General features: G+C 41.6%; 1 protein-coding gene across 1 annotated transcript in view; it reads right to left on the bottom strand.

Annotated features, from left to right (window-relative positions):
- dnaaf9 (dynein axonemal assembly factor 9) overlaps nucleotides 1-27,478 on the bottom strand; it is an 82,505-nt gene that overhangs the window by 33,834 nt on the left and 21,193 nt on the right. The window contains exons 2-17 of the mRNA XM_007907964.2: nucleotides 22,555-22,634; nucleotides 19,720-19,839; nucleotides 18,882-19,006; nucleotides 17,175-17,271; nucleotides 14,785-14,891; nucleotides 13,767-13,844; nucleotides 11,659-11,760; nucleotides 9,589-9,644; nucleotides 8,664-8,799; nucleotides 7,065-7,146; nucleotides 6,938-6,974; nucleotides 6,363-6,447; nucleotides 5,298-5,374; nucleotides 1,641-1,685; nucleotides 963-1,008; nucleotides 143-254 (exon numbers count right to left, since the gene is read on the bottom strand). Of these exons, the coding sequence (XP_007906155.2) occupies nucleotides 143-254; nucleotides 963-1,008; nucleotides 1,641-1,685; nucleotides 5,298-5,374; nucleotides 6,363-6,447; nucleotides 6,938-6,974; nucleotides 7,065-7,146; nucleotides 8,664-8,799; nucleotides 9,589-9,644; nucleotides 11,659-11,760; nucleotides 13,767-13,844; nucleotides 14,785-14,891; nucleotides 17,175-17,271; nucleotides 18,882-19,006; nucleotides 19,720-19,839; nucleotides 22,555-22,634 (1,385 nt within the window). The remainder of the gene's footprint in view (nucleotides 1-142; nucleotides 255-962; nucleotides 1,009-1,640; nucleotides 1,686-5,297; nucleotides 5,375-6,362; nucleotides 6,448-6,937; nucleotides 6,975-7,064; nucleotides 7,147-8,663; nucleotides 8,800-9,588; nucleotides 9,645-11,658; nucleotides 11,761-13,766; nucleotides 13,845-14,784; nucleotides 14,892-17,174; nucleotides 17,272-18,881; nucleotides 19,007-19,719; nucleotides 19,840-22,554; nucleotides 22,635-27,478) is intronic.

Below are 27,478 nucleotides of genomic sequence, written 5' to 3'. Positions count from 1 at the left end.
ATAGCCCTTTGCAGCTGTGCTAGTGTGTACGCTTGTTCTGCCTTGACAAATCTTGTAAGTGATTACTCAAATATAAGGCTATGCTGGTGGGAGCACTGGTTTTGAAAGTGGCGAGGCAAAGATATGGGAGATCACCACTTACCGTTTTCTTTCAGAAGCAGCTGGGATTCTACAAAAGATTCAGAAAACACTACGGAGCCCAAAGTTCCTTTCCCTCCAGTTAAATCGGGAATGTCATACACAGACATCGATGCCTATAACGGAGGCACACAGACAGATATTAGCTAGGCTTTCTGTTCTTAATTGCTAGCCAGTGACATTTATTGCTGAGTATGTGGTGCATATGTATGTGTGTTTGTGGGGTGGATTTGGGGTGGGGGTCATGAACTGCCACTCAAAAATATAAGCTATGGTATCAGTATCATGTGTCCTCAAGTTCAATAGCCTGACAATCGAACAATGCTCTATGGACAATTGCACCAATTATAGCCCCGGTGCTTCCTATTTTCAGTAAAATCCTGAAGCTCACTGCTTACAACACTTGCTTGCAAGCGAGAGACCTGGGTTTGATTCTCGGCAGGGTGAAACCTTGGGCAAGTTTCCTTACTCCACACACCTAATAATAATCCCTCAAGAAAATAACACAATAATAAATTGGTCACTTCAAACCACGACTGTTTGTGGGACACTGCTGTGCGCAATTGGCTGCCGCATTTGGCCCACAAATATACAGTCAATTACCTTACCGTCTATTCTGTGAAGCACTTTGAGTCATTTAGAAGACGTGAAAAGCACTATATCAGATGCAAAGTTTATTATTATTATAGTCACAAGTGCAGGGCTACAGACAACACCAACATCAAAAGCCATTCCCTTCTGGTTTGATCATTCATGGTCTTAAAGCCTGAAACCATTTTGGGAGGGAAGGGGAAGAGAGAGAAACACCTAATACTGAAACTTACAGTTTTTATGAGGAACTTGCTTGTATGGCTCTCCAAGGACACAATTCTATTGGAAAGAAAACATTGAATTATTCCCTCAGGCATCTCACTGGCAAGTATTTGGCATTTGAATTTGATAATTCAGGTCACTGTTGGAGGCCTGACCCACAGTTACCTCTAACACTCCACGCTCTTGACTGCAGGACTTTAACTTGGCATCAATTTTCATAATCAAATAATCTGACACAAGTTTGACTATCAAACCATACCTGTACACATACACACATACACACAAACACACTCACGCACAAACCCAAACAAATCATCTCAGTTCCCAATCTAACAGATTTGTCATTGTGATTACATTGAAAAGTCAAGTGCTTTCAACCTTTCCTGTATAGTTCATGCCCAAGAGGCACTCCACTAGCACAAGTATAATGCGTCAGCAAGTGGGAGCATGCTGAGAGTATGTCTTACCATTGTAATTCTTCACAATAACCAGTACCCAATCTTACCGATACCGATCACCAGGTTGAGAATGAGAGTAGGAATGTTATATTATAAAAATCCTCTCATTTGACATTGCGTCTTTCACACTGGGAGAAAGTCCCAAAGCGCTTCACAACACAATGCGAGATAGAGGGAAAAAAGAATTAATATTATTCAAACACTATACAAAACAAGTGAAAGAACGCTAACCTTCCTTGGCTGTTCACAGCTTGTATAAAGAAGGATAATTTTGATCTGCAGATTAAAAGAAAGCAAGTTTAATATACAAAATCCTTTAAGACACTGTTCAGAATAGATACATGCAAAACTGATACACAGAGTTAAATAAAGAACTGAGGAATGCTCAAAGATAACATTTAGTGGCAGAAAAAAAAATCTTTAACCTACAGCACTGAAAATAATATAAGAATCCTTGTATTTGATACAGCACCTTAACACGTCATTGAGACATCTCACAGGATATACTGTAAAGTATGTATTTTGTGGATGAAAACAGGGGTAAAAAACATTATACCAGGGGTTGGTATTAGGTTCGCTGCTCTTTTTGATATACATAAATGACTTGGACTTGGGTATAGAGAGCAAAATTTTAAAGTTTGCAGATGACACAGAACTTGGGAATGTAGTAAACAGTGAGGAGGATGGTAACAGACTGCAGGAGGACATAGGCAGACTGGTGAGGTGGGTAGACACGTAGCCGATGAAGTTTAATGCAGAGAAGTGTAAGGTGATTTTGGAAGGAAGAATGAAGAGAGGCAATATACACTCAATGGGTACAGTTTAAAGGCGGTTCAGGAGCAGAGAGACCTGGGAGTTCACATACACAGGTCTTTGAAGGTGGCAGGACAGATTGATAGAGCTGTCAAAAAACATATGGGATCCTTTGGCTTTATAAATAGAGGCATAGAGTACAAAAACAAGGAAGTTCTGCTGAACATTTATAATCAAATAGCTGTACCCGTCGCAGCTTTGTTTGCAATCAAAGAATCCAATATGGAATGTAGATTGACACACAGACAGACACACATTTAATCTTTATCTATACTCATCTGGGAAGATTCCTGTGGGAGGACTTTATTCTTCAGTTTCATTTAATGAGCCTTCTCCCTTTTGTCTAGCATTTTTACTTATCCTTGAAAGGTTTGATTTTCCCTTAGGCATCTTTACAATAAATATAAATGTATAATTTATAATCACTGGGACGACCTCCCGACGTGAAAGGCGCTTTAAAAATGTAATTTTGTTGTAGTTGCCGCAGCTTAGCTTCGTCTGTGTTCTTTATTTTGTTCCCGCAACTTGGCTATGTGCGTGCTCTGCAATGCAGGATGCCACAACGCAACTTTGACATGGCAGCCACCAGGTGTAACTGCAGCGAAAAACGCAAAACTGAAATAACTCATAAACGATAGGAGATACCCGAAAACAAATATGGCTATTTCACTCCAAGATGCAAGATCTTTTTGATGAGGTATAAATCATGTCCCCATGTCAATCGGTTATTGAGATAATAATAATCCTTGCATTTGATATAGCGCTTTTCACGTCTTCTAGACGTCTCAAAGCGCTTCACAGAATACACTGTAAAGTGAATTGACTGTATATTTGTGGGCAAAACGCAGCAGCCAATTGTGCACAGCAGTGTCCCACAAACAGTCGTGGATTGAAAATGACCAATTTATTATTGTATTTTTTGGAGGGATTATTATCAGGTGTGTGGAGTAAGGAAACTTGCCCAAGGTTTCGCCCTGCTCAGAATCTAACCCGGATCTCTTGCTTGCGAGGTGAGTGCTCTAACCACTGCGCTACAGAGATCCTTCTTGAAGCGCAGATAGACACTGTTGTTTTATTTGTATATGACCGACCGCCGAACAAGATGGTTAGGTTTCAGCTGGAGTATTGTGTCCAATTCTGGGCACCAAGTTTTAGGAAGGATATCAAGGCCTTGGGAGAGGGTGCAGAGGAGATTTACTGGAATGGTACCAAGGATAAGGGACTTTAGTGATGTGGAGAGACTAGAGAAGCTGGTATTGTTCTCCTTAGAGCAGAGAAGGTTAAGAGATTTAATAGAGGTGTTCAAAATTATGAGTGGTTTTGATGGGAGTAGATAGGAAGAAACTGTTTCTACTGGAGGGTGGGTCAGTAACCAGGGGGCATAGATTCAAGATAAATGGCAAAAGAACCAGAGGGTAGATGAGAATTTTTTTTATATACAGAGAGTTATTGTGGTGTGCAATACATTGCCTGAAAGGGTGGTGGAAACAGATTCAATAACAACTTTCAAAAGGAAACTGGATAGGTACTTGAAAAGGAAAATCGTGCAAGGATATGGAGAAAGAGCAGGGCAGTGGGACTGTTTGGGTAGCTCTTCCAAAGAGCCGGCACAGGCACGATAGGCCAAATGGCCTCCTTCTGTGCTGTAATATGCTAGGATTCTATGATTATTAAAACTCAATGTTACACAGGTGAATGCACATGAACCTTCCCTGGCTGGCTTTGGATAACATTAGCTTGTGCAGACTTGGTGGGCCAAATGGCCTCCTTCTGCGCTGCAAATTTCTATGATTCTATAATAATACGACTACATATGTTGTTCTGGCATTTTTAATGGGACATTATATGTTAGAGGAGCCTGTCCAGGACCGATAGTACAATTTAGTTCTTATTAAAGTAAACTAAATTAGCTCTTTAAGGGCAGTTGAAGGAAATTCACCTCCGCTAACAATTAAACAGATGCATCTGGGATTTGGTCTTCCATCCCAGTAACACTGGATTACAAGATTTAGAGGGATGTTTGGAGTTTCAATGTAAAAATTATAATAAATAATAATCCTTGCATTTGATACAGAGCCTTACCACGTCTTTCAGATGTCTCAAAGCACTTCACAGAATACACTGTATATCTTATGGGCAAAACGCGGCAGCCAATTGCGCACAGCAGTGACCCAGAAACAGTGACCAAATTATTATTATTTTTTGAAGGGATTATTACTTCCGGAAAGCGATCCGCTAATCCACTAACAACCGAGTTCCTACTTATAGCTAGGTAAACAGAGGCATGTAGAGTAACAAAACTTGCCCAAGGTTTCACCCTGCCAAGAAATCATACCCGGGTCCTCTTGCTTGCGAGGCAAGTGCTCTAACCAATATGCTATGAGATTTATATATAGATGTGCGTTGCAGGCCGGAATTTAATCTAATCCAGGGGTTCGGGGGGTCATATATAGAGTAATGCACACACAAGGGATTTTGGAGGTGGGTGGGGTAGTGTTAGATATAAAATAAGGCAGTGAGATACAGACTGGAATCAAATCCAGGGGTTTTGGGTGTGTGTGGGGTGGGAAAAATTATACATAAAATGAGAGAGAAGAAAATGAGAGGGAGAAAGAATGAGGGAGAGGAAAAAATGAGACGGTGAGAGAGAGAAAAAAACAGAGTGAGAGGGGGAAAGATCAGCCATGATCTAATAGAATGGTAGAACAGGCTCAAGAGATTGAGTAGCCTCCTCCTGTTCCTATGTTCATATGACCGAGATAGTAAGAATGATAAAGAGGGAGAAAGAGAGTGCGAATGAAAGCGAGTTATAACGAGAGAATGAGAGAGGTAGATAACAAAAGAGTGAGATTGAGAGTGAGATTGAGGGAGAATGAGAGAGACAACAAGAGAACAAGAGAGAGAGAATGATGAAGATAATGAGAGAGAGAGAAAACGAGAGAAAGGATAGAGAAATGTATAGAGGAATTACCATGCGGCTGTGGAACGCTTAATCTGTTAATTGCTTCATCATCGTCGAGTGTTAGTCACTCGCACAAAACCTCTGTAGCACAGACACAAAGTGACGCTCATTACCTTAGGAGAGTTTTCAACTGAGTGAGACTGTAGCGATCTAACGTCGCGAGAAACACATCCTCAGCAACTTCTTTGGCCTGAGAACAGGATAAGTAAATAAGAATGACCTTACTCCATCTCCCAGGATAGATTTGCATATATACAATGCTCTTCACATTATAGAAAAAAATCTTGAAGTGTTTGACAGAACAGAATCAGAAATGAACCAAATAGAATATTGTCACAGAGACACATGGCAAGCTAAGTTGCGGACTGCAAAGACCAACAAAGAACACAATCATTTACAGAATTACTCGGATGAATCTGGACAACAATAATAATTCTTGCACTTATATATAGCACCTTATCACATCGTCGAGACCCGTCAAAGCGTTTCACAGAGTTTACTGTAAAGTGGTGCGACTGTGAGTATTCAGTGGGAAATCACAGCAGACAAAATGCACACAGCAATGTCCCACGAACAGCCGTGAGTGACTAATTTTAATGAAACAGGGCTACAAGGTGATTTGAAATTGGGGGATGGGTGGGTCCCCCTCAAGTCAAGTCCCATCTGAACAGTCCCTAAATTTGTGACTCGAACGCTATGGAAATCAACAAATAAATTGCAGAAGACTTGTAGAAGCAGAAAGTGAACTTGTTTGTTCATCAACCCAACACGATTTACATTTATACAGCTCCTTTCATGTCAGGAGGACATCTCAGAATTCTTCACATTGCCGGCTGGGCAGCCGAGCTGGGTGATGGGAGTCAAAGAGAGTGGGGAGCAAAATAACTGAAAATGTCAAAGAGACAAGTCTTGAAGCAGGCTTTGAGAGAGTGAGCGAGTCGGAGGGTCTTTGGGAAGTACTACAGCTTGGGTCCACGTCTTCTGCAATATCCCGCAACAAGTACAAAATAACAGAGTACACGCTGAGTAAATGTTTACCTGCTTGTGCCACAATATCTATCTGCAAATAATAATCCTTGCACTTATATATAGCACCTTATCACATCGTCGAGACGCGTCATTAATATATTATTAATATTTACAGACTTGTCAACAGCTGAGTTCTACAAGTCACTCACTCTCTTTACGCTGGAGGTTTCTGTGTAGCATTGGATGCTGGCTAGCACGGCTTCCACTGCAGCCACATAGATCTGAGGCAACACCCTGAGAAAAGGACAAAAGTAATAATAGTGACTGAAAAATATTGTACTTTAACTCTTGTTAATGCATCCAAGCACATCATTTGATTTACTGCTAATTGTAGTTAATGTATCTTTATAGGCAAAACGGCAGCCAAATTGCACACAAAAAAGTATCCCACAAATAGCCACAAGGTGAATAATGGATTTTATCTAAGTGATAGTTTGCCAGGACACCAGGAGAAACTTCCTTCACATTTCAAATAGTGCCACAATATCTTTAACATGCATCTTAATCTCTACCATGGCAGCTCCGGTAATGCAGAGCTCCCCCGAGAGAGTGGATGAGGAGTTGAATATAAACCAGGATAACGGGAGAAAGGCTCTACGTTTCTTTAAAATAGAAACAGGGCTTTTAAAATCAGATACATTTCATTATTTATATTTCTGTGTGAGAAAAAAGCACTGGAGTTCAACACTTCACAACATTAAGTCAATAGGAAAATTATACTTACGTGAGCTCTTTGTTTCTAGGTTGCTCATTGTCATTGCCTGAAGGAAAGAGGTAGAACAAAACAAGTTAATTTTACATTTGGTTGGCTTCACACAAAAACAATTCACTTTAATCAAGTATTAACTTACCCATGCAAGGCACATGAGAGGTTCCAAAAAAGTATGTCCTTGAACAGGCTAAAGCCCCCCTGGGAGCTACGCATTGCACCACCTGGAATCAAACAACACATACTGACTCTTTTCATTGCTTCCTGATATCTGACATCACTTCCTATACGTTGGAGGTGCTCATCGTGCAAGAAGTAACATTGGCGGTGACCTAATGAAGCAAGCTGGCCGGCTTTCTAGATACTTAGGTCAGTAAATGTTGGGGTCTATTTCAAAATAACAACTTACATTTATAAAGTGCCCTTATCGCGGGGCAGTGTCCCGGAAGGCTAAGCATTGGCGGAGCCCAACTTGGAGCCCGACAAGTCGGGGGGAGGGAGCAGGTGACGGATGAAGAGGAAGGTCTTCACTTGTGATCTAAAAGAGGGGGCAAGGCGGAGGGTTTGAGGGAGAGGGACCTAGTGGCTGAAAGCACAGCTGACAATGGTGAAACGGAGGAAACAAGAGACAAGTAGGAGGCCAGAGCCAGCCAAGCAGAGGCAACAGGTAGTGGAGTAGGAAAAGAGTTCAGAAAAGCAGGGACTTACCAATTCATGAAAGGATGATAGATGAGTGAGAGGATCTTGTAATCAAAAGAGATGAACCCAAAAAAGCTGATCTCTTTAGATATCTTCAGAATAAAGCAATGCAATTCAACAATGATTTGCATTTATTTATGTAGCGCGCTTCATAAGGGGTAGCGTCTCAGAGTGCTTAAATTCAGAGTTAAAGTCAAACAACGAAGCAGGTTAGAGCGGCAACACACAATGTATGGAGCAGTACAAGAGGGCAATTCATGCCCAAGCTGCCTGTATGAGGATCACTGTTATCTATGCCATGTAGAGCAGCAACAAGGAGAAAGCTGAGGTGATGGCCTGGCAGCCGGTTCATCAGTTCCTTGAGCCAACACAGGTCAAGTTACACCAAGCTACCCATGTAACTAAAGGTGAAATCAGCACCATTAACAAAGATACACAAACTGACTCTTTTCATTGCTTCCTGACAGTGCTCTGAGATACTACCTCCCTTCCCCGCCCCATATTATATAGAGTGAAGAGCGCTACATAATGCAAGCTGCTGTTGTTGTTGCAGTGCTTGAGTTTCAAATCTCTGGCTCTTTGAGCACCAAGAAAAGGCTGACTTCCAGGTCATCAGGTTGCTGACATCACTTCCCGTGCCCAGCATGCAGGAAGTGATAGCAATGGGGGCCTAATGAAACAAGTGTTTTCAAGCAAGTTGGACGGCTTTCTACTTGCATTTAGATACTTTGGTGGGGTACACTGCTATAACCAAACCCACATCATAATGAAATTCATTATTATATAATAAAATTTACATTTACACAGCACCTTTCATGTCAGGAGGATGTCCCAAGGGCCTTAATATTCCTGGCTTGGCACCTGGGCTGGCCCTGGGAGCCAAAGGAGGGATTCGAAGGGGAAAGATGACTGAAGGCGCACAGAGGTAGGCCTCGAGATGGTCCTCGAAAGAGGTGAGGGTGGGTGAGAGGGAGTCAAGGATGGAATAATGGGGTTCTACTGCATACTCAACAAAAATGAAAGGGAGATTTGAGGTACCCACCATGTGCTTAGCAGTGCCTCCTTGGTTGCCCGCATTTCTAACCAGGTGACCTTCAGACGGGAAAGTGAAACTGTATGTGTTCAGGTTTTCCTTTGTTGAGTGACAGCCAAAAAGAATGAAAGGTTGCCTACTGATGCTGAATAAAGGAAAAGAAAGTTATGAATAGCGTGTTATAAAACAAGTATAAAGAGCATTAATATTTACTGTCTCCTTTCATACCCCTATAATGCTGATCATTATCATTTACCCTCTTGCTTAACTTGGCAGTAATAAATACCCAGAGAAGATTTGACAGAAATCTTCAAATTGGAATATTCTGAAGACTTTGAGAATAATAATCCTTGCATTTAATTTAGCGCATTATCACATTGTCAAAGCGCTTACAGGACATTCTGTAAAGTGGTGTGACTATGTATTTTATAATATTATCCTTGCATTTGATATAGCGCCTTATCACATCATTGAGACGTCTCAAAGCGCTTCACAGAATATATCGTAAAGTGAATTGACTGTATATTTTGTGGGCAAAACATGGAAGCCAATTGCACACAGCAGTGCCCCACAAACAGTCGAGGCATTTGCTTATTCTGACTTTTCAGTTGCCGACATTCGGGATCCTTCCAGCTGTAGGATGCACAAACTCAAATCAAAATATCAAATGCAAAGATTATTATTATATTTTTATTAAGATAGAGCTCAAAGTTAAAATAATGGCAAAAAAGGGGGATGTTTGAAAATATTCCTTTACACAGTGAATGGGATGTGGAATTCTGTGCTATAACCCTTCTTGAGGCAGCATCCTTCTGTTTCGGAAATGCTACAATTTGTAGTCATCAAAGGAAGGGTGCAGAGACTAAGTACAATCACATAGTAAGCACTTTGCACAGTAATGAAATCTGGATACAAATTGCACTGTAACGAATACCTTTTGTCCGAAATGTGGCTGGTTATTAACCCGTGGCTGAAGTAACTTCTGAAAGGCTAAAAAAGAAAATAGATCTCTAAAAAGTACTGTACATCCTGTGCAAACAAAAGTTGGAATATTTGCTATATTATTCATTCATGTGAATAATGGTCATACAATGGTTTAGAAATGCTTTTACAAACTTGAAGCACATGATCCTATGGGGGAGGTGGGTTGTAGAAATTGAATTGGTTCTAGATTTCGGTTTACTTTTGCAGCCATTTTTCTGCACGTTTCTTTTTAAGAACGGCAGAAAATCGGCTTCAAGCCTGAATTCAACAATTCTACATTACCAACTCTCTGAAAAGCCAAGAGTGAATGTAGACTTCTTCCCAAAGCTTGCTGAAATAAGTAACTGGTTTGTCAGCTGGCTCCAGCCTTCTACACTTCCTTGCTGATGGTCCACAATCAGCAACTGTGCCTTCAGCCACTATGCCCATAAACTCTGGAATTCTCTGCCTCAATCCTTCCGCATTACCCCCCCTTTGCCTATTTTCAAATCACATCTGAAGACCTTCCTCTTCGACCGTGCTTATGATCATCTCTCCTCTCCCTAGCTTGGCATCAAGCTCCACCAATATTAAGCGTTCAGAGAAACTACCCACGTGCAAGGTGCTGTATAAATGCAAGCTGTTGTTCCCACAATGTACTTGTGAAACGCTTTGAGATGCTTTCCTAGCTGTTGTATTTGAAACAAAAAATAATCTTCAACTCATTTCCATGATTCGGCACGTCAGTAAAGAGAGGGCTCCACATTAAAATAATGATAAAAAGAATTAAAATGCGGAGGTTAGAAAACATTTTGTGGCACAAAGGGTGACCGGAATGTTGAATTCTGTGCCACAAACAACCCCTTGTTGAGGCCGTGTCCATGGGATTTCATCAGCTGAATGGCTTGTTTCTCGGCTATCGCCACAGGTGAAATGGGATGCAACATTCTATGCTAAACTGTATTAGAAAGCGGGGAGGGGGGAGATTAAATTGGAGAGGTATGCAGCAGATTGTACAGCAGTGGTCACATTCAAATGGGCAATGAAAGCCCAGTAATGCAGCTTACACTAACTCCACCAGTTATCTAACTGAATGGAACCGTTTACACAACCTGCAAATGTTAGAAGTATGATGGACGTAAGCGACTAAATAGGCATTGATCACTCTTAAATGCTGCTGGTACGACACATGCTTATCAAATACAAAATGATTACAATATCAAGACGAAAGAAAGAAAAAACTTAAGTCTATAACTGAATTCATAACTTAAAACATACATAGACATCAAGGCCCACTTCTCCCTCATGCAATATGCAGGTTCTGTACTCCACAGTACTGTCAACTCGGCCTTTGCTTTCAGATGGACAGAGTATGTGGGATACTGCCAAGAGTAGTCCAGAAGCCCAACAAGGGGTTTAATAACTGGCACGTCAACCCCTTACCAGCATGCCTCCCGTCAGTTGATCCATGGAAGGGCATTGGTGTTGGAAGCCATGCAGAAGTCTGCAGCCCATGTATCTGCTCTTCCAGCTGTAGGAGGCATATGAGGAGGCAAGGGGCTGTAAAAGGTGGGAGGGGGAAGAGAGGGGATGGGACAATGGGGAAAAATGAGGGAGAAACAGTAATGAAATATATGAGTTGGGTTTGGGTGTAGCAACAAACTATAACTTGAAGCCAAGACTGGAGAGTTATCTTGAGAAACATCCAGTCAAGTGGAGACGGTTAAGACTAAAACAAAGCTTCACTATCAAAGTGTCTATCCTGATTCATCATCACTGTGTTGACTCAAGACTTCCCACAGCAATAAACCGTAAGGTTTGGTTCTCCAGTTACTTTGAGTTTGGGACAGCATAGCACTTGGGACATTTCAGGGTTAAATGAACCTGCTTGCTTATAACTCAGGAACATCGAAAAGCCAGCAAGTGAACTGGACATCCCCATTCTGGATAGTCCGGCCTGGAAAGCTAATAGTTTTAAGTCTTGCAAGAGTTTGCGTTTATTTGNAAAAAAATAGCGGTAATTTCTCATTCCGTTTCTCACCTCTCCAGCCTGTGCCTCTGAAATCTCCAGTATGGAGGAGGAACCCTCGATGTCAAAGTTGGNAAAAAAGCAGGCCCACTGTCTATCGAATGTCATCAATTCCTGGAACGGAATACACAGCGAATTAAAAGGTTACAGAAAGGAGCACAATACATCAAACATTAAATAATAAGCCTTACATTTGGTATAACGCTTTTCACGTTGGGAGGTCTCAAAACACTTCACTGGATTTTACTGTAAAGTGTTGGCACTTTGTATTTTGTAGACAACTGTGGCAGCAACTTGTGCACATCATACATACAGCCAAGATGTGGCCAAATGTATTTGGAGAATTGTTGTCTAGGACACAGAGTGAAAACTCCCTTCTCTTTTCAAATGGTGCCATGGGATTTGAGCGTCCAAGTGAAAAGGCAGACAAGACCTCAGTTAATGTCTCATCTGAAGGACCACACTTCTAACAATGTAGTGATCCCCCAGCACTGTAATGCAGTGTCAGCCGAGACTATATGAGTTCCAAGACCCATTGTGGGGCTTGAACCTACAAACTTCTGACTCAAGAGGCGAGTGCTACCAACTGAACCAGGCTGGCACCCAAACTATAATTATGGTTTCTAAGTATGACGAGGAAATTTAAATCCAGGTTCTTCCCCATATTTGAGGGGAAGCATGTGGATGTTCTACATGCCAGTAGCTTTTTGCAATGAGTCAATGATGTGCAGTTTAATGGGATCTCCCATTTGTAAATGCCCTGGATGTTTGACGAAAGTTTAAATAATAAGGACAAATGTTACAATTAATATTAGGAACACAATAGACTCATTTGCAGCAAAATGTATTTGCTTGTGCCAGGTTCATGCATATTTCAAAAAAGTAACATATTAAATCTTACAATATTAAATATTAAAATAACAACATGTAATACTTCCAATATTCTGGCGGCACACACGTGTATGCATGTCTTACGAGAAGTATTTCTGTACTCAAATACATAAGCCAACGTGTTTAAGGCCTTTGGCTTCTCCTCTTATTGGGACTATCGTGCTCCTTTCTCGACGACAGGCTAACCTCGGTATAACAATCCCTGGTTATTACAATCCTTTCAGTTATAACAAATTTGATATTGACCCCCGATTTTTCCAATTGATTCTTACACCGACACAGTGATCATTGAAGCAGCGTAGCCCCTGATATAACAATCTGTAATCAAGTCGAACTGGCAGGAGTATTCGGCAGCCAATCACAGATTTCCTGTGAACCTCTTATAGCGAACGCACGGATATAACGTTTCTCAAGTCCCCATGGCGTTCGTTATACCGAGGTCAACAACTCAATTGCATCTCAAATGAGCTGGACAAACACTTTAAAAGAAAGCTTAATGCTTTGATGGAAAGAAGGTAGGATGGGTGTTCTGGAAGAAAGAGACCAGATGGGCCGAGGGACCACCTTCATCCCAACCAATCATAAGAACATAAGAAATGCTAGACGAAAAAAAATCAAGATCCATCTAGTTCACCTTCCACCTTCCTGGCGGTCACATTCACATCCCAAACTATCTATGTACTATATCCCATAATGATATTTCCTTAAAGAAAATGATCTAATCTGTGTTTGAAAGAATTAACACTTTCTGCTTCAACCGTCTCTCTGTTCCATAGATTCACTATTCACTCAATGAAATAGCGTTTGCGTAGATTTGTTCTGAATTATCCCCCCTTCAATCGCAAGCCATGTCCTCTGGTTTTACTATTCTGGACAAGCCATGATCTATATAGTCTTGCCCCTTTAGGATCTTAAAGACAGCAATCACGTTGCCTCTCAATCTTCTTTTTTCCAGCGTGAACATGCCCAATTTACTTAGTCGCTCCTCATAGTCCAGTCCCTCCGTTCCCTCAATCATTTTGGTTGCCCTCCCCTGTATCTTCTCGATTTCTCCAATATCCTTTTTGTGCTGCAGCGTGTAGAACTGTACACAGTACTCTAAAGTATGGTCTCACCAATGTTTTACACAGTGGCAGGATTACCCCACTATTTCGGCTTGCTATTGAGACCCGAGGCAGTGTCATGGAAAGAGTGTAACAATTATAGGAAGAAATGAATGGATGCTTTACCTCAGTGATCAAGGTCTCCAGAGAGGTTGGATCCAGTCTGGTGTATGCTTGCCACAATTCCTCGCTTGCATCGAATAGCTGAAGAACAGAATGGAAACCATACTTCTATTCTGAATGAAGGCAATCGTGACTTCACTGATCACAAAATTGGTCACATCATTGGCAGGTCAAGCAGCCAGCATGCCTCCTACTTGGCTTTTTAAAAAAACAGTTAAGACGCAACAAATTTGCAGAGCCATGAGGAAAGAGTGGGGGGAATGGGACGATTTGGTAGCTCTGTCAAAGACCTGGCAGAAGCACGATGAGACGAATGGCCTCCTTCTGTGTTGTAGGATTCTATACTTCCCATTCAGTGGGTTCCATTTAGTTAGTGAGTTAATTAAATTCTTTCAATTCATTTGGTATTCCTTTTAAAAATATTATAAATAAATTGTACCTGGCTATAAATAAATAATAGCGGCCCAACTCAAGTTCCCTGTCCGCTCTGCCCCACTTTGAGTGGACACGCTTTAAGGCATTCTGTCCATGATCTCTGGGATTCCTTCCTGGAGTCCCTCCAACTTGCCGTTATTGTAATAATAATCCTTACATTTGATATAGTGCCTTATTATGTCATCAAGATGTCGCAAAACACTTCACAAAAGAAAAGATAAAGTGAATTGACAGTCCCACAAACAGTCATGGATTGAGTGAACAAATTATTATAATTTTTTTGGTTCAAGGGATTATTGCCCCCCGGAAAGCTATCCACCAATCGACTAACACACGGTTTCCTACTTACTGCTGGGTAAAAAGAGGCGTTTGGAGTAAGGAAACTTGCCTAAGGTTTCGCCCCACCCGTGAATTGAACCAGAATCCTCTCGTTTGCGAGGCGAGTGCTCTAACCACTACACTACAGGACATCCTTTTGGAAGATCTCCACTCTTCCCTGGACGTTCTCCCAATGTGAAAGGTGCTCTATAAATGTATTTTGTTGTTGTTGTGTTGTTGCAAGCATATGGATAATACTGGAATGTACCTCGTGTGTCATTGTGAAAAATCCCCCTCCTCCGATTCCTTCCAGAGCAAATGCTTGAATAATGGGCCACTTCTCAACGATAAACATATCAAACTTCTGAACGTGCCCTAAAAGCGACAATAAAGACAAAAGTCAACAATATGTAATTTGAAGCCATATAAAACAAAAATAATAATAACATTAATAAGTTATAATAGAATAATAAAAACTAATAATAATCCTTACATTTAGTATAGCGCCTTTCATGTTGGGAGGATGACCCAAAGCTCTTCACAGGATTTACTGTAAAGTGCAGTGATTGTTTTGTGGGTGAACTTACAAAATTTGTGCACAGCAACGTCCCATAAACAGCCATGAAATGAGTGACCAATTTTATGGGGAAATTGTTGGCTAGGACACTGTGAGAAATTCCCTTCTCTTTTTGAACAGCACATGGGACAATAAGGATAATATAACCCCAATTTCCACTGGGGAAAAAAAACTAGATTATTGTATCTGTGCTAAAACCACAGATACAATAATCTAGTTAATAATCTCTATAAAATGACCTTTATAAATAAAAATCAGTGCAGGGAATATATTTGTTTATTGATGCCTTCCCCTACCCACCCTAATTTCCTCCATCAGATGCCTAACTCTGCAATTTCTTTTAACGTTCTTTTTAAATTAAATCTTTCTATTTATACAATACAAATTTACATTTATGTAGTGCCTTGGGAGGATGTCAAAAGGTGGTGGCTGGACACCCGAGCTGGGTGTGAGAGCTTATGACAAAAATGATTGAAAGTGTGGTCAATGAGGTAGGTCTTGGGACAGACTTTAAACGAGGGGAGGGAGGGAGTTGGGGGACTCTGGGATGTAGTTCTATAAATAAACATTGAAATATATAGAAAACATTACAATAAAAAAAATCCATCTTCTGACAATTGCATTAGTTTTTCAGTTATAAGGAGAAATCCCAAAGCTCCCATAGCACTATTTGAAAGGAGAAGGGAGTTCCTCCTGTGTTCTGGCCAATAATCCCCCAAGATAACACTGATTATTCACCTCATGGCTGCCTGTGGGATACTGTTATGAGCAAATTGGCTGCTGCATTCACCACACTGAATAGTAAAATCCTGTGAAGTCTGAGACAGTTTTACAATGTTAAATCAAAATGCAACCATTAATATTAATTATTATTAAATTATGGCATCTAAGTTTTTTCGCATTTGAGAATATCAAATAAATAACTTTCTTACTTTAAACCTCCTGAAGCCCCAAATAGACAGTACATCCAACTAACAATATTGCAATAACTAGCTAATTTCTAGAATTCAAAGACAATTTTGTTTTGCTCAGCTGGGTGTCTGATAATTGCAGAAGCCCATCATCATACTTAATTGAAGAGACTAAAAGCCAAATAGATATAGCCTTGATAAACAGGGGTATCTAGGGTTATGGAAAGAGAGTGGGAGGAGGAATTGAGTTAGGGATTGGCCATGATCTTGGAACATGGTGGGACAGGTTCGATGGCCAAATGGCCTACTCATGTTCCGATATACCATGCTTAAGAATACTAATTCTGGAGAGTATAAGGGCGTCCAAAGCTATCTAAGTTATTTAATGATTATCCTCTGCAGTAAGGAGGCTTTGGGATTCCATCTCTTGTATTGTAGGCAGCACAGGAGCTTCAAATCAAGTCAACAACCTAGAGGTGGCAACATTGAGTTAAAAACAATGCAGAGAGCAACGAACAGCAAGTCTCAGGGAATAAAAAAGTTTAAGACAAACACATTTTATTGCTGCAGACCACTTCAGTGAACTCCTAAAGGAAGGTCTTCATCCATGAAAACATTATCTGCTCAGCAACATTTTACCCACATTTGTGGAGCCTTGTAGCTCAGTAGTTAGAACACTTGCCTCGTAAGCGAGAGACCTGGGTTAGATTCCCGCAGGGCAAAATGTTGAGCAAGTTTCCGTACTCCAGTCGCCTCTGTTTACCTAGTATTAAGTAGGAACCTGGTTGTTAGGCGATTGGCAAGTCGTTTTCCGGGGTAATATCCCCTTCAAAAAAATAATTTGGTCACTCAATCCAGGACTGTTTGTGGGACACTGTGTGCGCAATTGGCTGCCGCATTTCACCCACAAAATATAGTCAATCCATTTTACATTGTGAAGCGCTTTAAGACATCTCAACGATGTGATAAGGCGCTATATCAAATGGAAGTATTAGATTATTATTATTAAGCGTAAATTGTTTTTGCTGTTGTTATGGTAACATCTCCTCCACTGGAGATGACTACAGGTAATTATTCTCATCCCATTGCACCGGTTCACTATTCTAGTAGCATTGAGCTGTTGGAGGTACAAAGTTAATCATGGCACTTCAGATCTGCTGTGCTATTTACCTTGGGAGCTGTATGGAACGCGGATTCTACTGCAGTCTCGTACCATGTTCACAAAGCTGGCAATTTTGAACTCCTCTGCAGCCTCTTCATCTTGATACTAAAGGAAAGATTTTTTTAAATGAATTTAACTCCCAACAGGCGACAACAGTGTAAAATACCATCAGCCTAACTAACTGACCTTAACGTAGTCTAATTTATCAGCATAAGAGCACAGATCATGCCCAAATGTTCAGTCTCATGCAGGGAGAATGTTCTATAGGCAGATCAATTTACAGTTGATCTGTCTAAACAGAACTGTCTATACAATACAAATCTACTATAACCCAATTCACCCAAAATGGATTTTTGCGTGGGGGTGTGGGGGGGTGTGGGGGGGGAGAAGACATTGAAAGATTTAAGCATTCAATTACGTGAAGTGGAGAAAAGTGCTACATTTGTATTAATGTTGCTCAGTACAAAAAATAATGTAAAACCAGATTGACTGATCTGTGACTATTTCTTCTTGAGACACGACAATGCATTTGCTTGCAAAATGCCCGGAGTAATGTACCAGATTCAACAACAGGGAGTTACAAAGAACGCTACAGCACAGAAACAATTCAAACACCTTGAGGCATCTACTGCTGTGAAAGACATTATGTAAATGTGGAACGTATTGTAAATTTGGCTGGTAAAGAATGATGGCCTTTTGGGGGGTTTATTGGCTGCAGGTATTTTGCCTCTTGGTTGGTGTCATTCAAAACCAAAATGAAGCTTTAAGTCTTGTAACTAACTTCCTCTATTCAAGATAATGATTTTCACAGGTTTGAGTCTATGGGTAGGGTTAACTGTATTTTCTTAAAAATGAATTTTGTTAAGCTCCTTCATGTAGGCACAATAAAGTGAGGAGGTTTAATAATAATAATAGTCCTTGCATTTGATATAGTGCTTTTCACATCTTCTAGACGTCTCAAAGCGCTTCACAGAATATGCTGTAAAGTGAATTGACTGTATTTGTGGGCGAAACGCGGCAGCCAATTGCGCACAGCAATGTCCCACAAACAGTCGTGGATTGAAAATGACCAATTTATTATTGTTTTGGAGGGATTATTGTTAGTCGTGTGGAGTAAGGACACTTGCCCAAGGTTTCACCCTGCCTGGAATTGAACCCAGGTGTTTTGTTTTTAATGTAAAGTTGTATACACAGGACATGCTTGTAGATTGCTTTGTGTCTCTATTTCTGAACTTTTTTTTAATTACAGAGTCCAATCTGATATGATTACAGTGTTCAAGGACTTCTTGATACAACAACACATTGCATTTGTATAGCACATTTCATGTCGGGAGGACATTCCACAACTCTGGACAGTCAGGGGTTTACACCCAAATTGGGGGTTGGGTTCAGGAGAGGTGGAAGGCAGGGAGAGTGGTGGTAGGAGGGTGACTGAAATCGCGGTTGAAGAGGAGGGTCTTGAGACGGGTGTTGAAGAAGGCAAGGGAGGGGGTGAGGTGAAGGAACTGTGGGATGGAGTTTCAAAGGATGAGGGCAGAGAGGCGGAAGGCATAACTGCTGATGGTGGAACCGGCAGAATGGGGAATATGGTTAACCATCTTTAAATACGCATAATTTTGGGATAAGGAAAAGTTAAAAAAAAATTAAGGCTTGAAATTAAAAGGATCCTCTCCTCCAACAAAAAATACTGCTACCTCACAAATTTTGCAACTTACTTCCTTTTCGGTCAAGCAGTGCATGTGTAGATTCCTCCAGTGTGCTACATAAGCCAGCAGGTACTTATAATTTACAGGATTGCAGTACAGATGAACACTCTGCGATTTTATCAAGAGAATTACATCTGAAACAAATGTAGGAAGAAAAATTACATTAGCCAGTTACATCTTGAGGAAGCAGCCAGGGAGGAGGGTCGCAGAAATAGAGGGGGGAAGAGAGGCCGTGGAGAAATCTGAATGCAAGGAATAGGATCTTGAACTCAATCTGCTGGGGGGATGGGGAGCCAGTGGGGTCGAGCGAGGATAGTGGGGGGATTCACATTGCCTGCTGTGGGAGAGCTGCAAGGTTCTGAAATGTCTGCAGCTTATGTAGGGAAGAGCTAGGGAGTATGATGAGCAGGATAGTGTCTGTTAATGGCAACCTATCCGGTTTTAGCTGGTTAGACTCCAGCAATACTGCAATGCACACTCTGGGGTCCCCAAGCCTTAGCTCTTGCCAACCTGCACCTAGTACTTTCTGGAATTAGGTAAGCAGAATACATCTCTCCAGGGAGAGAGCGCACATGCCATTCCAACAATCTATCTCTGGAATTTCCATGTAGGTGGGATGCATGGAATTCTCAGTTTAGTCTGGATACTCTTCCACATGTGTCAGACATCCAGCTGACCACCCACCCCCCAAAAAATGAGCAGGGGTTCGAATAGTCCAGCTTGGACATAAGGAGGACAAATAATAAGTTACTGATTAGCATTGGCCTGATAAAAGGGCACTGTTTGTGTCCAGGTGTGGCCCTACATAATGCTTCAATGAGCCTGGAAGCTGGGTTTGTATATTTACCATCCAACACTTCGTCTGGCAAATCCGCAGTGTCACAGTCGATGTTGGTCATATTATACAAATCAAAGAACAGGTAATTTGCCAGTTCCCTACAGCCCTCATTATAACGACTATCAATTCCTGCAAAAGAAAAGAACGTCAAAACTGCAGAAAGAAAATGAACATTAAAGTGTACAAATTCCTCCTTGAGTCTGGGTTTCTATTTTCTTAACACTTCAGATCACCAAAAATTTGGCAATTTTGAAGAAGTCCTTTTAAGAATGAGAGAGAGAAAGCTGGCCCCAAATAATACTGAAGGCAACAATTTGTCAAAGTATACCATGTTCCGAAATGCTACAGAAAGACAAGAGGAGGTGGAATTTCTCATCACTAATTCGCAGTTCAACCCAGAATCATTCTATACTCGGAACACAGGAACAGGAGATGGCCATTCAGCCCCTCGAGCCTCTTCCACCATTCATTTACAGCCTTTACTATATACAGTAAAACTCACAAAATTGTATCAGTCGGGACCAAAACTTTTAATATGATTTACACGAGGTCCAAGTTTCAGGCAAACTGTAGAAGTCATCGAAAATCCGATTTATTCAATAATCTACACTGAGCATGTGTAATTTAATGCACCCAGTAAATGTGCATACGGTAATTAGTCATTGCAGCCAGAAAATGTGCATTAAAACTATATTTTGCCATGATTCAATGAGTCTTCACATGTCACCACACACACTCTTACCAACAAACATTGGAATCACATTGAATCGTGTGAAATGAAGTTGTTCTGCACACAAGTCGACAGATGAAGACTACATTTAAGTGCGCGTGTGTCAACATTTAAGGACGTAATTTCCCACGATTCAAGTGTAGAAATAATAGAAGGTAGGGGAGCCGTATTACGAGTTAGGAGGTGAGAAAAAGAAGCACTGTGAAGTAATTTTGATAGGAAACTGAATGGGACTCGTGTGAATGTACGACTTTGGTGTTTATACAATTTATAAAGATAAGACGTAAGAGTTTCACTGTATCCCTTTGATACCCTTACATAACAAATATCTATCAACATCAGACTTGAAAATTCCAACTGACCCTGCAATCCACAGCCTTTTGGGGAAGAATTATAGATTTCCACAAGGGATCGTTCCAACATCAAACCAACACTTATTTCTCCACAGGAGCCAATCTCTTCTGATCCTCAAGTTCACCGCACAATTTAATATTCCTCTTCAAACATCCAAATTCCATTTTAGAATAACAATTCTGTAATAATCATCGCAATTGAAATATTGCTCTCCTTAATCTTTTTAAAAATGACTTCTTCAAACAAAATGCAACTTTAATTAACAGCATACACACACAAAATAAATGCTGGCTCCAAGCTGACGTGCTTGGCATGTCCACTCTTTGTAGCGGACTCCAGTCCAGTTCATGAGCCAGTACTCTATGGCACTACTGATGACAGCACACACAGCTTCGAGGGGCAGATTGGCCCAATGGGGACAGGGATTCACTCAACTCAACTCCTGTTAACCCTGCAAGCCAAAGCCCTAAAAGGTAGGGATTTCCAAGCTGGAAAAGCAACAGGAGAGCTTGCCAGACCGTGCTCTCAACAACAACTTGGATTTATATAGCACCCTCCACGCCAGACGGCATCTCAGAGCGCTTTACAGTAACGGATCCTGGGGCTGAGCCAGGGAGAGGGGGAGGAAGGTGACCAAAGGCGCAGTCGAAAAGAAAGGTCTTCAGCAGAGACCTGAAAATGGGAAGGCAGGGAGCGAGACGAAGGGAGTGAGGAAGGCAGTTCCAGAGCCTCGGGGCATAGTGGCTGAAGGCACACTCAATGGCAAGCTCTGTGGTTTTAATGGATTAACCTCCAGCAGATATGTCCAATGCACAGTCAGAGGACCCCAGACCTTGGCTCTCCAACCTGTGCCTAATACTCTTCGGGATTAGGTAATACAGGGTGGGTCCCTCTAAGAGAGCACAAATTCCTTTCCAGGCAGGAATTTTCCATGTGTGGAAGGCATACAGGTATGGAACTCTGTCTGGTTTGGATACTCATCAGTACAGTTATGGGCTTCCGACATGTATCAAACACTCAGTTGACTGGTGGGGTGGGGGTGTGTTTCAACCCTCTGCTATCCTAGTCCATACGATTCAGCTCCTGCAGTCAACTGAGTTTCCACTCATGAATTTATCAAGTTAGTCAGTGGGGTGACCACTTCCATTAATGATTGTTATAGCGTTCTGCAGCATCATTTGCAATTTTATAGCACCATTTCCACCTCCCGCCAAAGATACTGAAAACAATTTCAGTCACATTAATGTGAATCTAAGTGCTTGGGAGGAGTGCTCTGAGAGAGCCCGACCGCTTAATGTGAAGCAGCCAACTTCCCATCAGTGGATAATAACCCAGGTTGCTTTAATCACATCTGATTATTCAGCTCAACGCAACATAATGTTCTCCACTCCTTCCTCTCTGAGTCACTGCGGTGCACTTACTGAAATATTAAAATGAGGCTGTAGAACTAAGGTTCATCCGATCATTTACCTCTATTATACAGGCCTAACAATTGGTAATTAGAGGGTATAGGTAATTACTAAAAGAGTAAAATAAACACTTTACTTAAAAAGCACAGGAATGTATAATAGTTGAAATTCTCCAGGTATGGGGCTGGGGAAGGCAGCAGAATGGGACTTATTTTGATTGCTTTTTCAGAGAGCCAGCAAAGCACCATGGGCTAAACATGTTTATCATGTTCTGTGAGTTTAAGATTCACGTTTCTCCCCCGCCCCAAATAGTCTAATCGCTAGAAATCAGTGCTAAACTTTGTAACGTACCTAGAATGCAGAGAATTCCATCAGATTTTGGTTTGTTGCTACGATTCACAATGGCTTGAACCTGCCGAAGACGGTGGCAGCTGCAAAAAAGAACAATGGTTGATTAAATAGTATAGAGATATAAAAAGTGTCAGTACAGAAGGAATCATTTCAAACCATTTGCTTCTGTGCCACTACCACCTGTCTCATCATCCTTTATTAGTTGGACTGCTACTTGTATCATCACTCTGGGTATCAGCTTGGCTCAGTTGTTGGCACGCTCACCTCCGAGTCAGAAGGCTGTGAGTACTGGACATGAAACACACACAGGCTAGGTCAGCGTTTCTCAAATTTCAGTCACTGTAGCCGCATGCGGCCACCTTTGTGTGGTCACACCAGCGCACCTGGCCCAGGGAGGGTGGGGGGGGAAGGAGGGAGGAAACATCTGTATGTGTGCGTGTAGCGCAGCACAGCGAATGCTGGTTCTTGTAGTTTGAGCGTTCGTCGGGCCCGCTTCTGCAGAGGTGGCGGCCAGACTACAGCCCCCATGGAAGTCTGCGAGGACGGGTGGGTGCCCGTTGGGCATGCGCCATTCTCTCTCTCCCCACGTGCCAGCTGGCTCGAGAAGGGGGAAAGTAATACAGATTACAAAGTTACACTGCCCCAACCTGGCCATCAAAAAAAATTGTTTGAGAACCGCTGGTCTCCCACTGGTCTAAGATGACACTCAAATACAGTGCTAGAATCATGATGGATTTTTGGAAGTGCCATCCTCCGGATAAGACATTAAAGTGAGGTCCCGCCTTTGCCTGTTAAGGTGGACATTATCCTACAGCACTCGTCAAAAAAGAGGAGTTTGTCCTCAAGTCTTGATTTGGACAATTCCCAAGCTAAAGCTGGCCATTCATTTCATGGCTGCTTGAGGGACAATGGTTTGTGTAAAATTGGTTGTTGCGTTTGTCTCCAAAAATAAACAGTCACTACACTTACAGTGGATATTGTGAAGCACTTTCAGGCACCACCCTGATGTGAAAGAAGCCATATCAAATGCAAGGATTATTCCACAACATGTTGACCCACACGTGAGAGCGACACCAACTGAGCCAAGCTAAGAATGGCTGAGACAGACAGGACCTCAGTTTAATGTTTTATCCGAAGGACTGCACCTCCAAAATACAGCAAACCCCAGAAATGTGTTGGGAGTGTCAGCAAATGTGAATCCAAAGTCCCAAAATGGGTCAGAGGTGAGATTGCTGCCAATTGATTCAGGCTGATCTCTGTGCTTTTACAGTTAACAGGGGTTAACTGCAGGAGGGAGAAGCTGATGAAAGAGATTTGAAGACCAAAATGTATCTGGCAGATCAGCAGCAATGCTTTGGAACCAGACCAGTGCAGACAGACGTCCAGGCTTTATTTCACTGAAGCTGTGCCAATCCACAAGATTTCACAAAAGCAAAGCCAGATATCAGATTTTTCTTCCAATCAAATAATCAGAACCGAAACCTGTGCATTGTTTTGAATGCATAGTTACAATAAATACAATTTACTTTCATAGAATTTACATTTATACAGTGCCTTTCATGTCAAAAGGACGTCCAAAAGCGCATTCACAGTGCTGGTTGAGCACCTGAGCTGGGGATGAGAATCTGGTGATGGAGGGTGGGGGGTAAGATGACCGACAGTGTGATGAAAGAAGTGCATTTTGAGACGGGCCTTGAAAGAGGGGAGGGAGCGAGTAGGAGGGATTCAAGGATGGAATTCCAGAGGATGAAAACAAAATAGCTAAAAGCCTGCCTGCTGACGGTGGAGCAGATAGAGTGGGGGACATGAAAAGTTTTAATCGATAAGCACCCAGCATATGTGCAATTCAGTCTGATTTGGATACTCATAATCAGGGTGATGGGTTTCTGCACAAGTCAGGCCATCAGCTGACCTTACAAAAAAGCACAGGAAATGATGTTCATGTCATTTCATAAAGGTAACACGGTAACAGCAGAACTGAGTGTGTGTAATACGCAGGACATGTCATCAGTGGCAGCCTGAAAACTCAGAAGTTATACATTTTTCTGCACATGTCTTATAATGGGTCCGCTGAGATTTTGTAACCTGGTGACTGGGCTAACACAGGTTGGCCTGTATTACTGTATCAGTATTCAAAGCCTGCTCAGGAGCAATAGGGTACGAAGCTCATGAAGCCAAGGATCATATGAACACAGAGTAATTGATTAGATATAAAGTGTACATAGCGGTCACTTGTGGATTACAGAAAATAAACTGAGTAACTGTCTTAAATTTGCTCAAACAGCTCGCTCACTTTGTGAATCCACTGTGCCAAGGATAGCATCAAGCTCGGCTTCGTGTTTCCAACCTCAGTTCCAGTCAAAACAGCCCACAACACTCAGCGATTAGAATTGCACAAGGAGGGATGGCCATTTGGGCAAGATAAGAAAAATAGCTACTATACACACAGGGACACTACTCTATAGCATAATGCTTTGAGGCAATGTGATAAGGTGCTGTATCAAATGCAAGAACTATCACTATTTTATTTTTTGATATTAATAAGATATTGGAGAAATTTTTCCCAATCTTCTTCTTCCCCCATCCCTTACTTGCAAACATACAGTACCTGTCTTTTGTTTATAACAACTTCCTGCCTCTACCCATAAGATTGACCCTTCAGCCCATTTGATCTCATCCATCCAGAACACCCAACCTCATTATGCCACCATGGCATCAAACCTTTTTTTTAAATGAAATCCAATGTCTGGCCTCAACCACCTTGGCCAACTATCTTTAATTACCCTGGGTTACAGAAACAATTCCTGGTGTCAGTCAGTCCTGTAATTGCCCATTGCAACTCTAAACCGGAGTCCTCCTGTTCTACTATCTTTTTGTATCCTAAACTATTGTTCTGGGTTTACTTTTTTTCAATCCCATTTAAACTGTCATACACTCAAATGGGTTTAATTCATCACCACAAAGAGGGGAAAGAAAGAAAAATCGATTGACTTTCTGTCATTAAACAATCAATGTGTTTTGCCTGGAAGCAAATGGCACAGTGGCTGCAGCAACTCATATTTTCCACCATTTCATCATCACTTTTCTCCCTCTTTGGATTAAGCTGAGATTCAGTCCACACATCATGTGATTTCAACATCTGCTCCTCTGTTGGAATTCGTTGCCCATCAGTATCAAAGGCTGTGCCATTCCTGACTGTGCCATCAGAGTACCCTGGCTGAGCTTTTTCATTTCATTCATATCGAATAGTGTTCAGGTTCTAATTAAAGCCTGGAGAGTACTTTTTTTCAACATACTGCAAACTATAATCATAACAATACTCCATGCATTTGATATAAATTTGATATAATTGTATATTACACAATAATAATTTAGTCACTTCAATCCACGACTGTTTATGGAACACTGCTGTGCGCAATTCACTGCCGCGTTTCGTCCACAAATATAGTCAATTTACTTTACAATATATTCCGTGAAGCTCTTTGAGACAGCTAGAAGACGAGAATAGCGTTATATCAAATGCAAGGATTATTATTATATACGGCTTTATTACGTCAGGGGTATGTTTCAAACCACTTCCCTTCTCTTTACAAATGGGATATTTAACTTCCACCTGAATAGGCAAGACAAAGGGATCTTGATTCACTAATAATAATAATAATTCTTGCACCTTATCAAGTCGTTGAGACGTCTCAAGAGCATTACAGAATATATTGTAAAGTGAAGTGACTGTGTATTTTGTGGGCGAATGTCTTATTCAAAGGACAGCACCTTCAACAATACCATGCTGCACATCCGTCAGTACATAATAAACCCACAACCTACTGAAGTTGATTTTCTGCTCGCGCACCTTCCACGATTGCAACACTCCCCGCGCATGCCTGACAAGAGCCCACTCCGCCCACAGTAGCAGCGCCAAGGAACCAACGCAAGAAGTCCGAGGATTAGCTCACTGTGTACAGGTTAGTAGCGGCGGGGGGTGTTTGTACCGGAGGAGGACATTGTAGTGGCAACAATCAATGACAGTTGTCCAGAATAGTGAGGTACCCAGTTTACTGAAGAAGACAGCCTATCTTTTAACATTGACAATGGAAGAGACCGGGAAAATGTGCCCAAAATTGTGAGGTGGTTGTTTTACCGAGGTGACCGCAAATCAGATTTCTAGTCTACAAAAACAACTTGCATTTATATAGGGTCCTTCACACAGAGCAGTGTCTCAGAGCACTTGACAGTGGGGGTGTGGGGGGAGGTGACCATAAGCACAGTGGAAGAGGAAGGTTTTCAGTTGTGATTTAAGAGAGAAAGGAGGAGACGAGGCAGAGGGATTGGGGAGAGTTCCAAAGCTTCTGGGCATAGTGGCTGATGAGGGACAAGCAAGAGGCCAGAGATAGCTGAACGAAGGCAGCAGGTAGCGGAGTGGGGAGAAAAGCAGGTCAGATAGGTAGGGAGGTGCCAGGGCGTGAAGCCGTTTGTAGACAAATATAACATACGTCTTTGATACTTTATTTCTAAGGCAGTGAATGATTTGTTCCTCCAATTTAATTTTACATGCATTTGAAATCATGCAGAAGCAAAAATGAAAAGCCTCAATGATCTAGATACAGAACGACTTTTCCCTCTGCTGGAGGGATCGCAAACAAAGGGACAGGCAACCTAACATTCAGAGTAAACTGTTTCAGATCCTGTTAACCAGTATGGGTATGTGAAGGGTAGGTCACATCTGACTAATCTAGTTGAATTTTTTGAGGTCACTAAAATGGTGGATAAGAGTGTCTATGGATATCGTTTATTTGGACTTTCAGAAGGCACTTAATAAGGTTCCACACAAAACATTATTAGTGAAAATGGAAGCGCATGGAGTCGGAGGAAACCTTGTGATGTGGTTTGGTAATTGGTTGGGAGGCAGGAAACAGAGGGTAGGAAT

Source organism: Callorhinchus milii, unplaced genomic scaffold (genome assembly GCF_018977255.1).
Source record: "Callorhinchus milii isolate IMCB2004 unplaced genomic scaffold, IMCB_Cmil_1.0 Scaffold1, whole genome shotgun sequence".
NCBI classification, from domain to species: Eukaryota; Metazoa; Chordata; class Chondrichthyes; order Chimaeriformes; family Callorhinchidae; genus Callorhinchus; species Callorhinchus milii.
This window is presented reverse-complemented; position numbering and strand designations above follow the sequence as displayed.